At 41.7% G+C, this 12,722-nt stretch overlaps 1 protein-coding gene across 1 annotated transcript in view; it reads right to left on the minus strand.

Moving 5' to 3' along the window:
• Nucleotides 1–261: 261 nt before the first annotated feature.
• The window catches only part of SCP2 (sterol carrier protein 2), a 55,084-nt gene continuing 42,623 nt past the window's right edge, over nucleotides 262–12,722 (minus strand). The window contains exons 13-16 of the mRNA XM_019501286.1: nucleotides 10,355–10,448; nucleotides 8,144–8,273; nucleotides 2,915–2,994; nucleotides 262–1,259 (exon numbers count right to left, since the gene is read on the minus strand). Coding sequence (XP_019356831.1) covers nucleotides 1,164–1,259; nucleotides 2,915–2,994; nucleotides 8,144–8,273; nucleotides 10,355–10,448 — 400 coding nt within the window. The 3' untranslated portion in view covers nucleotides 262–1,163. The remainder of the gene's footprint in view (nucleotides 1,260–2,914; nucleotides 2,995–8,143; nucleotides 8,274–10,354; nucleotides 10,449–12,722) is intronic.

Below are 12,722 nucleotides of genomic sequence, written 5' to 3' on the forward strand. Positions count from 1 at the left end.
TATTTCTGCCTAACCCACCGGGGCAAGTCCTTCATATAGCATCAGTGAGCTGATCTCAACATTAGGCTCACCCTTTGACTTGGCTGTTTCAGCCATTCTGCTATAATAAATGCACTGATTGGCACTGAGATTGACTATATCCTGTTAGATCTTGGCTAAAACTGCCTTCCTTTAATGTAGGGTTTGAGTACTTTGCACACACACACACAAAAATATTTTTTTACAACAATGAAATCTGATTTAAAAAAAGCCACACAGAAAAAACAGGAAAAGTATGTTTAATTTTCTATTAAACATTCAACCAGAATACATTGTATCTGCAAAACAGAATGCCAAGATAATTATCAACTCCAGAACTGCTTAAGAGATAATCATTTAAACAAAATAGATTTTAAAATGTTAGATGATCTCCCCCCCATAATTTTATTTCAGGGCAATGAGACATTACAAGCAAATGCTGTGAATCTCAGAGCAAATTCTTTGTCCTGACCACTATTTTTGGATGCCTTTATTTAGTTACATATTTGTTCACTTCCAAAATGGAATGTTCTTTAAAAGCAGATTCCCAATGTTTGTTTTAAAAAAATTCTGTCAAATGTCTAGATCCTGCCCAGAAGGCGTTTATAAAGAAACACTTTTCTGTTACGTAAAGGAAGTCTGATAGAAAGTGTCCCCTAAAATCCCATTACAGGTTTTTAAACATTGTCAACAAAAATGAACAAGAGAAAAGAAACTAAACAAGTTATTACCAAATTATTTGTCTTCATCTTTCCATTGTCCTTCCAACTAGTCCATGTATCTGACTAAAACTGATAGTCAAAGGGACTTTATTAAACACGTCCCAAATGTTATTTAAATAATTTCATTAGTCAAAACTGATTTCACTTGCATAATACCTGCTAGTATATTGTTCATAACCACTGGTGCCCTAGCTCAGCCTAAAAATCATAATTAGTATATTAACTTTCCATGGACAAAGTTATGGAATTCAGCAAGATAGCACTGAGATCTCTATTAACACAGGATTTAAGAAAGATGGACCTGGCCATCCACAACTTGTGTCATGTAATTTCCAATGTCTAATTCCATTCTAGCTTTGACAAATACATGTACACACCAAAATGCTGACTGTGAAATGTAGCCAAGTGTTTAATTTAATGAGTTCAAAGTTTAGCTTTGCCTGGCTGAAGCTGTAGGTTCTGAAGTTTCATTGCCAAACCCATGTTCCCAGCCACCTTCAATTTTCCTTGAAAGAAAGCCTGCAAAAAGATGAGAGAAAGGTTGTTACACTCTCCTTTATTTTTGATTACTTAAATCAATCATTCAGGTTGATATTTCATGTCCTAGCAAATACGAAGGGCAGTGGCTGAGCTTCCAAAGGAGGTAACACCTGGCCTGTGGCATGATGGTTGAAGCACTATGCTCAGAAGTTAGAAACTCAGGTTCAAAGGCTTGAACCTCCACCTGAGCAAGGGGGGAACCTAGAGCTTTGGTCTCATGGGGCACCCATACATGACCACAGAGGCTGCTATGATGCGCTGGAAGTCCAGTGTTGGAGCAGACTCAATTAATTACTGCTATTTCAGCACTCCAGCAGCCTCCTGCATCTCGTGCATCAGTGCTTAAAAATGGCAGCAGGGGTGTTTGAACTAAAGTCTGTCCAACAAGCTTTAGTTCAAGCACCCTACTGCCATTCTTAAGTGCAGGGCCGCTGATACAGGAGACATGGCAATGCTTTAATTAGAGCTGCTCTAATTAAAAAGTGCTGCTCCCCCACCACCCTTGGAGGACATGTAAAAGTACCCTAGTTTCCCAACCGAATGCCCTAACCACTCAGCTATGGGGGAGGTTGGGGGGAAATAGCTCTCCTTCTCTTCTGTTTTGTTGCCAGGGCACATGCCCAGTCTGCGCACAAATGTGGTCATCCTCACGTGCAGATTTATGTATCCAGGAACAAGCCTCCTACCTGTGTATGAGAGTTATTTTTGGCACTTATGACTAAATCTGGCCACTTAAGACAACTGGGAAGGGAACTGAATGCCACCCCAAGTATTCAATTTATTTACAGGGACCATTTTAAAGGTCTTTCATTTGTATGCTAGTTTACAGAGCTTCCTTTAAATACTCAAAAGGCTATACTCAAAGGAGCAGAGATGTAGTCAGCTGTCTTAGTTTCAAGTCCGGGGGGTGGGGAAGAGAGAGATTGTGTGCGTGTGTCCGTCCATCCCAAGCTTACTCAAAGGAGTAAGCAAAGGATTTTTTTGTGGGAAGTCACTGTATTCTTCACACACAAAGTAGTTGAATCCTGCTTTAACTGTAGATCACGCAATTCAACCATAACTACTGAATCATAAAGTGCTTCAATAAAATTTCTATGTGATCAGGAAGTCTAGTACTGTAAAATGAGAAAGAAAAGTATCTTTTAGCCTTCTTATATTATCAAATTCAAGAGCCACAAGGAAACAGGAAATAATTTTTTAAAGAAACGAAGTAGTTGAAATATTTATAGAACCTTAGGACACTTGTGGCACAATAACTGCTTTGTTTTCGACTGTTCAGTACTTAGGCATTCCATGATTAATGTACTTTCTAGTCTTCACTTCTTCAGCCTGTAGCTCTTAACATAAAACTGAATACTGAAGTAATCCCAAAAGAGGAAGTTTCCTTGCATGTGTTTTCCAGCTAAGTATTTTATCAAGAACAACAGAAGCAGCTTAGTATAAGAGTTTAAAATCTGCTATGTTTTACATCTGAAAGGTGTTCAAAAGCAGGTCTGGCATAAAAATATTGATCATTTAGTCAAAAGAAACTAGAATAATTGAAAGTTTTCTCTGTTGGACACTGTTTGTAAAATGAAAGGCTAGAACAATTGTATCCAAGAGATATCACCTTTTTATATCTTTTCTGTACTTACTGTCTGAGGATTCATTTTACCCGTCATTAGAGCCAGCAAGTCAGCATCAGCCATTGTAATTGTACAATCAGCCTTCTTATCTGTAACACAGCAAAGTTAGACTGTTTAGCATCAAGTGGAGAAAGACAGATGAAGTTTGTTAGCTTTAGGCAAGAGCCATTTCAAAGCTCTTGAGGATGCAGGTGAGTTATGGGAACAAAGAAGTCATAGTCTGCAGGATCACATGCTACTTAACAACTCAGGAGAGGATGGAAAGAAGGGGGATGAATTGCCAACAGGTAATGGAATCATAACTGATCAATATATGTGAAGAGTTGTGTCAGCAGAAATTTTGATCAAAGACGCTCTGTTGCACAAGAATCTGCTAGAGCCCCAAGCAGGACTTCTACCATATAACCTATGGAATCAAGCAATATTCAAGTATAAACACTATAAATTCTTTAATAATAAGGAACAGAGGGATTGAATGGCATTGAAACCTAAAGTCTTTTTTCTTTAGTCTCCTGGGACTACTAGGGCATAATTAGAGCTAGGCCATTCAATGGGGAGTCAACATCTGATGACTGCTGGCACCCTGTAAAATAAGCTTGCAGTCACAGACCAATTCCAAGGATTACGAGTCCTAATAGCAAGGAGGCAGGAGGAACAGAAACAGAGAGAGATTGAATACACACTCCTCTTAATGCTGGTCAAAGGACTTCAGTGACATTAAACTGCCCACTAAAATCCCTGGATATTTCTACACGTGCACACGCCAGGCCCTTTCAATTAATCGAGTTTACTCCAAAGCAGTGGACCTCCAGTGGAAAAAAGATATGTGTATAAATGCCCCATGGCTCTAACTGGGAAGGTTCTAACTTGGTACAGGCAGTCCAGAAAAAAGCCATAAAAATATCTTATGTGGGAGGATACCTTTGGTACCTTTAAGAGGCTTGAACAGGCTGTGGAGCAGCCAACAGGTGCAGGCGGCCTAACGAGGAGGTCACGTGACCGCAAGAGGGCCTCTGGATTGGAGGATGGAGCTGGGCAGCCTCCCTACAAACCCAGTTCCTCAGAGTTGAGCTGGCAGTTGCATCTAGGGAGGCAGAGTGACAACACTGCCCAGCTGGAGCTGCTGCTCCCAGAACACCTGGAGGACAGGGTAGGAACTATGGGGATGAAGGAGGTTCCTGGTCTGGGGAATGACCTAAAACTACACCCTGCTGAGATGGATGGTGCAGTGGGGCTGTCCATGGCAGGATGGTCCCCAGGAAGTGCAACACCAGTGCCTCCCTAGGGAAGGGTATGGGGCACCATAAAGCCTCAGCCCCCACGACCTGGTGGGTTACCTTGTAGAGGAGACAGGTGATGGGTCCAGGCATCTCAGAGGCCCAAGGGGCATCAGGCCTAGTATCCCTGGTGAGGGGGTGGTGCAATGGCCCCAATGAGAGGGCGTGTGTAAGTAGGCTGTGTAGGGTAGGGTCTGCGTTGGGGGGGCCTGAAGGACTGTGTACAGGCTGGCCTAGAGATCAAGTGTGCTGTGTCTGGAAGAGCCCAAGATGGTGGACCCGTATGAAAGGGAGAGGGCTAGCTGCTCAAGAACCAAGCCAGGAAACCCTCAAGTGGTCAATGCTGGGGCCAGGACCAGAATGGTCAAAAGGCAAGGACACCCACCACAAGGGATAGCCAGAGCCAGGGGTCTGGAGTTCTGACTGGTCTAGAGGCAAGGCCAGGGCACTGCCGAGAGGGAAAGATGTCTAGGGAGTTTGCAGCCTCGCATGATGGTGGAGGTTAGGCTTCCTGACTAGGAGGGATCCAGGCTGGGGTTCAGCTTATCAGAATGGAATGTAGTGGGGCTCAGTGTGGGGCCAGATCCATATAGTGATGCCATCTGCAAGGCATGGGACACAGTGTAGGAGTGGCACAGAGCTGTGTATTATATTTTTGGCCTTGGGCATTAAAATGGGCAGCCTCCCACCTATAAACTACTTCCAAAGTTACATCAAAGGCATGGCAGGCAAGTGGGCGGACTGCCCTAGACATGTGGGTGTGCCAAAGATTCGACAGGCCTCATGGTGGCCCCGTGTCAGATTTCTGAGCGTATCTTTACAAATCCTGATAGAGGAGATATGCCAGCAGAGGGATGAACATATTCCTGGGCTGAGCTTAGCATGCACCATTACAGTTTGGAAGTAACACAACTAGTCCCTAAGTTGCCCTAGTTCAGGTGACTTAGCCTCGTCATAGCCTCTTCTCCTCCTGGCTTAGAAGTACTGTGCTACTTAAGTGCTACACGCGTTTTAGTTCAAATAAAAATCACCCTGAACGTTCATCACTAAACTAGTTTGGACAGTCCCTCCAGAACTAGCCTGATGCATACTTGAGGAAGGCAGATTCCAACATGGCACTGGCTGTTCCTTATCCTGGATTATATGGAGTAAAATTTAATAATTGTAAAAGGTGCTGAAGACATTCACTGATATCAAAACAGATCCATGTAGGATGAGTTAGTAAGTGAAAAGTTAACTTCAACTGAAAGGCATTTTTTCTTTCTTTAAAACACTTTTGATTCTTATTATCAAAGTTAATTTCTAAGTAAAAGTAACAGTCACTTTTTATTTTTTCTTTAAGGCACTTCCTGGATACAAATCACTAAAACTTCAAATTTCAGGCATTTCCTGCCCAGCACTTCTCAAAAGGAGCAGGATGGGAGTGTTTGTTCCAAAAGTTCTCAGAGCTGCAGCTGCTGAACTGGAAGGCCACAAGGTTTAAGGAACTCCGAGACCATCTGAAAATGTCTGTGTCCATTATTAGTTTTGTGGATGGATTTTGATTAAAATTGGAAAGACAAACATATTACACAGTAATTTTAGGCAGCTTCTAGAATTCTTAACGCCTGGACTGGCTGCACATTAACACCTTTTAAGTGGCTTAAAGCATTCATTATTTGGTTTAAATTATGCCACTCCAGAGGGCAGTTTTATCTCTAAGATGCCTAGTTTTGCTCCTGTTTTATTAAGCTGTGGCCACTCCAGGTAGCTATTCTGCCCAAATTGAAGTCCTCCAGCATCCCAAGATGCAGCGGCACCTCGGGCAAATGGAGATGCCAGGGTGCAACAGGGCCAGGCACGACGCCCTGTCTCCCGGGCATGTTGGACAGAATGAGTACCACAGTCGTGGAGCTCCTGATGGCTGTGACAGCCCCCACTGCCACTGAGACCAGCTCTGTTCCCACTGGCCCAAGCACAGCGGCATGGAGCACCACCACCCATTGCTGCTGGGATAGGCTTGCTCTGCCCAGTGGGAGCAGAGCTGGTCCCAGCACCAGCAAAGGGCACTGCCCTCTCACCCCCACTGCTGCACTCAGACTGACTTGTTTTGCCCAGCAGTAGCAGACACGGTCCTGGGGGGAGGAGGCAGCGCTTGCCCTACTGCTGACTGGCTCATTCTGCCTGGCAGAAGCAGAGCTGATCTTGTCCCCAGCTCCTAGTCCTCCCCAGCCCACCAAGCCTCTAGTGGCAAATCACAGCTGTGCAGGTGACGAGCAGTCAGAATAGGTTTTTTGCCTTAAGGTGCAACTGCTCCACTAAGCCAATCAACACTAAGTTGATTAGCACTTGTGTGACTGTCAGCGTAACAAAACCATAGTATAGTATAGTACGGTACATGTAATTGCTCTTTGAAAGCAAGAGCAGCATAAAAATCTCCTTTGAAGTAACATTATCTTAGTGATATCAACTTCAGTTATATAGCTGTATTGTTTCCAATAACAACATTATAAAAGTCAAATTACCCAACTCTCTAAGGTACATTAAGTAAACAAATTCTAGGCTTAATTTAGGCTGCTTTCTTTTCTCCAGTTCCGTGCAAAAAAGACATTTGTCAAATGCTTACCTCTCTCTTTTTCCAATGCCTTGGATGCCTTTTGTAACACTCGAAATTCACCAATCTAGCCAATGTTCATGTGTATTCTTTCCCTAATCCATGTACTTTTACATGGAACTTGAAATCAACGCCTACTTTAGTTGATAGCTAGGAAAGTACCTAGATGGCCAAATTTTATCCTGTTTCACTGGATTTGGGAAATAAAGGCAGTGTATACATACTGGCCCACCACTAAGAACAGTCCAGCTCCATCCTCTTTTGAACCCCTCTTCAGAGAGTTGAAGGCGGCTATTAAATCCCCCCCATGAGTCTTCTTTTCTTGAGACCAAGTAAGCCCAGTTTCCTCAGCTTCTCCTCATAAGCCATGTGTCCTGCCCCTAACTATTTTCATTGCCCTCTGCTGGACTCTTTCGCATGTGGACCGCCCACTACAGAAAAGATGTGGACAACACTGGACACAGTACTCCAGATGTGGCCTCACCAGTGCCAAACAGCGGGGAACAATTACTTCCTTTGATCTGCTGGCAACATGCAGCCCAGTACACTGTTAGCTTCTTCACAACAAAGACACACTGTTGGCTCATGTTCAGCTTATTGTCCACTATAACCCCCAGGTCCTTTTCTGAAGAGCTGCTGCTTAGCCTTTTGGTCCCAAGCCTGTGCTGGTGCATGGGATTCTTCTGTCCTAAGTGCAGGACTTTAAAAACTTCTCATTGTTGAACCTCATGAGATTTCTTTTGGTCCAATCTTCCAATCTGTCAAGGACTCTCTGAATCCTAGCCCTACCCTCCAAGCTAGCTTGGTGTCATCTGCCAACTTCCTGAGGGTGCACTCCATCCCATCTTCCATGTTGAACAAAACTGGCTCCATGACTGACCCTTGGGGCACTCCACTTGGTACTGGCTGCCAACTAGACATCAAGCCTTTGAGCCTGACATTCCAGCTAGTTTTCTATCCACATTACAGTCCATTCATCCAACTCATACTTCTTTAACTTGCTTGCAAGGATTTTGTGGCAGTTAGTTCCTCCCCAGGTTATACGGCACTATTCAGGCTCTTCAATTATTGCATATTTAAACCGCGAAGCCTTTGAAAAAAGCCAACGTTTTAAAGTAATGGGAAATAGGAAAAACAAACTTAACAAAGAACAAAAGAACAATGAATCTTTGCCCTACAATGGAAATTTAAAAACAACTTCATCAGAGATGATTGGTGACTATAATAATAACGCAGTTCATTCCCATTTTAACTAAGCAAGTTCATATTTTGTACTAAACCTTCAGGGGTTTGATAGCCTCTTTTGATGCAACATAGCAAATCAAAACGAAAAGACATGCATCACAACAGAAAAGTATCAGGGCTGACCTGAATTAATGTCCACAGAGCCTTTCCCATTTTTCACATCTACGATCCAAGTTGCTTCTTTACCGCCAGGACCATCTTTTACTTTGAAGGCAAAAACACCACCAATTTTCTTAACAAATTTTTCTCCTTCCTGTAACAATTATGGACAAGAACATTTATGAGGCAAATCATTCCTTTCAATTAATCTGTGCTGGCACAATTTCTAAATAATTTTATTTATACTGATACATTAAGGTACAGTAAACAAACCTTTCTATTATTCTGCTAAGCTTCATACAAAATAATATAATGCATATGGTACTTTTTGAAAAGTGAAAAATCCATTAAATTTTAAGATCAGTAGAAACACAATTACTATACTTAATGTAGTCATTCCCTGTTTTTTTAGGGCTTAAGATCTCCCAGCATATAGAAAAGCTTATTATGAAAAAAGGGTAAGTAAATCCAGTCTCAGATAACCACTTACAAGCCCTCTGCATTTCAAAAAGCAAAACTAAAACAAAATCAATGGAACACATGGGATGCCAGTGAGACCATATTATATTATTAGACAGGAAAATATTAATTCTTTATAAACAACAATTGTTTTTTTTAAAACAACAGCTTGTTCTGTATTTCTTGCTTTCAATTTGCAGGCCATATGATCCCTCCCTATTGTCATAGCAAGAAGCAAGCAGCAAACAAGAAAAATGCTGAAAATTACTAACAGTAACTAGATAGCTATGTACATTCATCAGCTGTAATGAGGTACACTTTTAAAAAGACAAAAAAAATCAACTTGAAAGTTTTGAACTGAGCAAAATCTCTAATTTATTTTACCCTCTGTGCGTTTCATGTATAAAGAGATTTTTTGCCGTTTCTGCAAATTAAAATTTAATTTTAATGGAAGAAAAAAAAACACTTTCCTATTAATATTGATCTAATAATAATCACGATTTAATAATGACTAAATAATTTAATACCAATTTAATTATGATTTAAATATTAATACTGAAGTTAGACCACTTTGAAATAATAGCAATACAGATTTGTATGCATGTACAAATCAAAGGCAACATTTAATTCAGAAGAGTGGTTTGCCCCACACATGTACCAGCGGTTCCAGGAAGAGATTAACACCAGGTGTTTGGTGTAATTACAAGATTCAGAACACAGATTCAAGAGTTTGCCAAAGGCCAGAAAAATCTATTTAAGCAAAACCAATCCAAGAAACACCAAAGCCATTTCCACAAGCAACTGGAAACTTTATTTTACTACTTTGTTCTTCTGTAATCAGATACTTAATTCTTTGTCTTAAATATACCAGAAGCCATGCTGGGGGAAGACTACTTCTCTCCCTACCTCCCCACCCAGCCAGGAGAAAGTAAGAAAGCTTCTCTGGTGAATGCAATTCTGGGCAATTGAATCCATTACAAAGTTCATAGCAGTAATGAACAGTAAGACATACATCTTTAAGATATTTCAGTGCTTTGATGAAGGGTTGTGCATCAGCCTACAGGATTGAGCAGGTAATAAACACATCATCAGGGCTGAAGAGATGATGATTTAAAAAAAGTCTGCAAGGGTTGCTGCCACTACTGTCATCACTTCAGCTGAGGTGTCAGGAGCTTCCCAGAGTCCCACCAACACTTGCTGGGGCAGCAGATTAACAGAGAGTGAAAGGGAAGAGGGGGAGTGGAACCAGCTCCCAGCCTTGAGACAGACAGAGCTCTTTTATCCAGGTCCAAAAAAAGAAAGAGGCAAATCCCTGCCCCTACACCAAGGCAGCCTCCCTACCTCCCCCACCCAACTAACGGCAACCAGTTTCTTCCATGCCCCATATAACTTATCCTTTTGGTAGACATACAAAGGAAACCTACTTTCCATTTTAAAATATGCTAAAGTTCAGCAAAAATTGGTAACTGTTGCCTGGAAAGGATGCCTTCCTACTAAAGTCCTTGTTTTAATAAATATATAGCAAATTCATCTGAATCTCAATAAAATATGGCTTTAACGGTAGCTGGAACATTCACTCAGAGGAAATCTACATTTTGTCTTTAACTTATCACTTACTTAAGTTGTTAACTGATACGAAAACGCAATAAGCTTGACAAGGATTTAAGGAGTGAATTAAAGGCAAAATTCCAGCCTCTGAGCCCAAAGTACAACTGAAATAAAAAGTTAAATTGTCCTTTAAAATGCTTTTTAAAGAAATGAAGTGAGGTTACATACCTCTTCAAGTTTCTTTTCAATCTCTTTGAAGACGAGATGTGCTTTAAATCCATCAACAAGTGCACTGGTGGGAATAGCCTGGATGCGGTGGTTGCTGAAATGAGAGAAGAGAAAACCCCTCATTTGACTCACTTAACTTTTAGACAATGAAGAAGGAGCCTATCTAGACTAGAGTCAACTCCTCTTGAGCTATCGTAGCTTGAGCTAGAGCAGCCACACTGGAAAACACCCAAGTAAAAGAGCAGCCATGTTAGCAAATGGACAAGGTATGCTAATGCCAGCTGACACTTGCACCTCCTGGAGCAAGTAACTCAAGTTAAAAGCCCTCATCTCACAGGGGCAAGAAAAGAACTCAAGGAAGGAAGACCATACATTAAAAATAATCCATATACACAATATCATAGCTTTATCTTAAAACAGCAGTAGTAGCGATTGATGTAACCATATGTATTAGATGTTATTTTGCTATAATACATATATTTTTGTTAAAATGCTTAGATAGTTTGTAAAAACAAAAACAGCCTTGTCAGAGAAGACCATAAAGTAAGGTAGGGAAGAAACAGGAACAGCATTCCACAATGCTTGAAAGATTAGATCACAGTAAGAAACCCACCCACTTTCCCAAGGATATAAACCCCAACTGGTTGACAACTTCCAAGTCCACAAGGGATCTGGTTCAGTCCTGTTCCCAATGTTTCAGTGAAACAAAAAATTAAATAAAACCAGGGATCATTTATTGAAATATTAAAACCAGCCATCTATAAATGTTGGGTATAGGCTAGAAGGCAATTTGGAAAACTCGGCAAATTCAAAAAGGCATGCTGCCAATCTGCATGCCACCCACCTCCCATCTCTCAGATCTCCCCAGCCAGTATAGGTGAGAATCTATGAGCATTTATACACGTACTTTTCTGTCCCACGCCGCTCTGGAGATCTGCCACTTCAGAACAGACTCAATTAATCGAGTCTGCTCTGCATACAAGTGAAGGCAAACTGCGCTGTGCCATATGGAGTTGTATAAGTGGCAAAATGCACATCAGCACACAGATAATGGCAGCGGGGAGCTTTCAAACTAAAGCACCTCCGATGTGTTTTAGTTCAAAAGTGCACCACCGCCATTTTCTCAGCGCTGACACACATTTTGCCACTTATTTTGCATGCGTTGCAGCGCCAGGTGCTTTTCAAAGCACCTGACAGAGCATTTCTACACATGCATCTGGCTCCACACAAGAGCACAATGTAGGACTTTAGGATAAATGTTTATTTTTACATTTTCAGGTGCAAGCAAATAAAAGTTTGGGCTGTAGACTTGTTTCTGCCTCTTATCAGTAACCTACCAACAAGGTAACCTGTAATCTGGGTGTCAGTCTCATCGATGCTGAATAAAGAAAAAAGGATTGTTTCCTGTCACTTGCATATGGCCTGCCTGTTAGTACACCCCAGTATGCCTCAGCCTTTTACCCCACAGAGCAATTAAACTGCTACTGACATTCAGCTTGTGACACACTATAAGCCCCAAGTCCTTCTTTGTAATACAGGCAGTCCTCGGACTTACGAGACAATTGGTTCCTGAAAACTGCATCTTAAATCGAAATGTTGCAACCCGGAACCAATTTTCTCATAAGAAACAATGTTATAAATGTGGGATTAGTTCCTGAACCAAGGCCCGATACCCTATTTTCACCAAAAATACCCCAGAATTTTGTACTCTATCAATTATAGATGAGTAATATAGCTACACTAATGCATTTATATTGAAAATAGCAATCATATTGATTAGGAAGGACTTCTTTGATGTTACTTTGCTGGACTTTTTAAAAGGCTCTTGGTTGGACTTTTTGAAGGGTTCTTGACTAGAGCCTTCTCAGGAGTCCTGGCTGCAGGTTTTTCTGGAGCCTTGTCTGCTTTCTTAAAGAAAGCGTCCAAGGAAGTTTGGACAGGTGTTCTCCAGGGAGATGACCGACGCAGCGAACATTGGATCAAGCTTTGTAAAGTCGACACTGATGTCAGAAAGTTGAAACAGGGTGTCATTTATAAACATTGTAAGTGAAAACGTTGCAAGTCAAGGACTGCCTGTACTGCAGCAAGTTGCTCCCCATTTTAAGCTCCTCCTCTCTGCTCATCTGCAAGCTTTCCCATCCTTTCTGCAACGTCAGCATGGACTCCCTTTGTTTCTACTGTTACACTGCAGCTGGGAGTGTGCAGCCCCTTCTCCCCAAAGGCCAAGGACATCCAGAACTTTTTCCTGGTTCAGAAAACAGCAGGAGGTTTAGCTGGAGCTCTATCGCTGCACAAAGCTCTGAAGAGATGGGCTAGAAAGGAGACAGGAATGCTGAAAACATGACAGAGATTTTAAAAATGGGAAAGC

Source organism: Gavialis gangeticus, unplaced genomic scaffold (assembly GCF_001723915.1).
Source record: "Gavialis gangeticus isolate Ggan-Ray unplaced genomic scaffold, GavGan_comp1, whole genome shotgun sequence".
NCBI lineage: Eukaryota > Metazoa > Chordata > Crocodylia > Gavialidae > Gavialis > Gavialis gangeticus.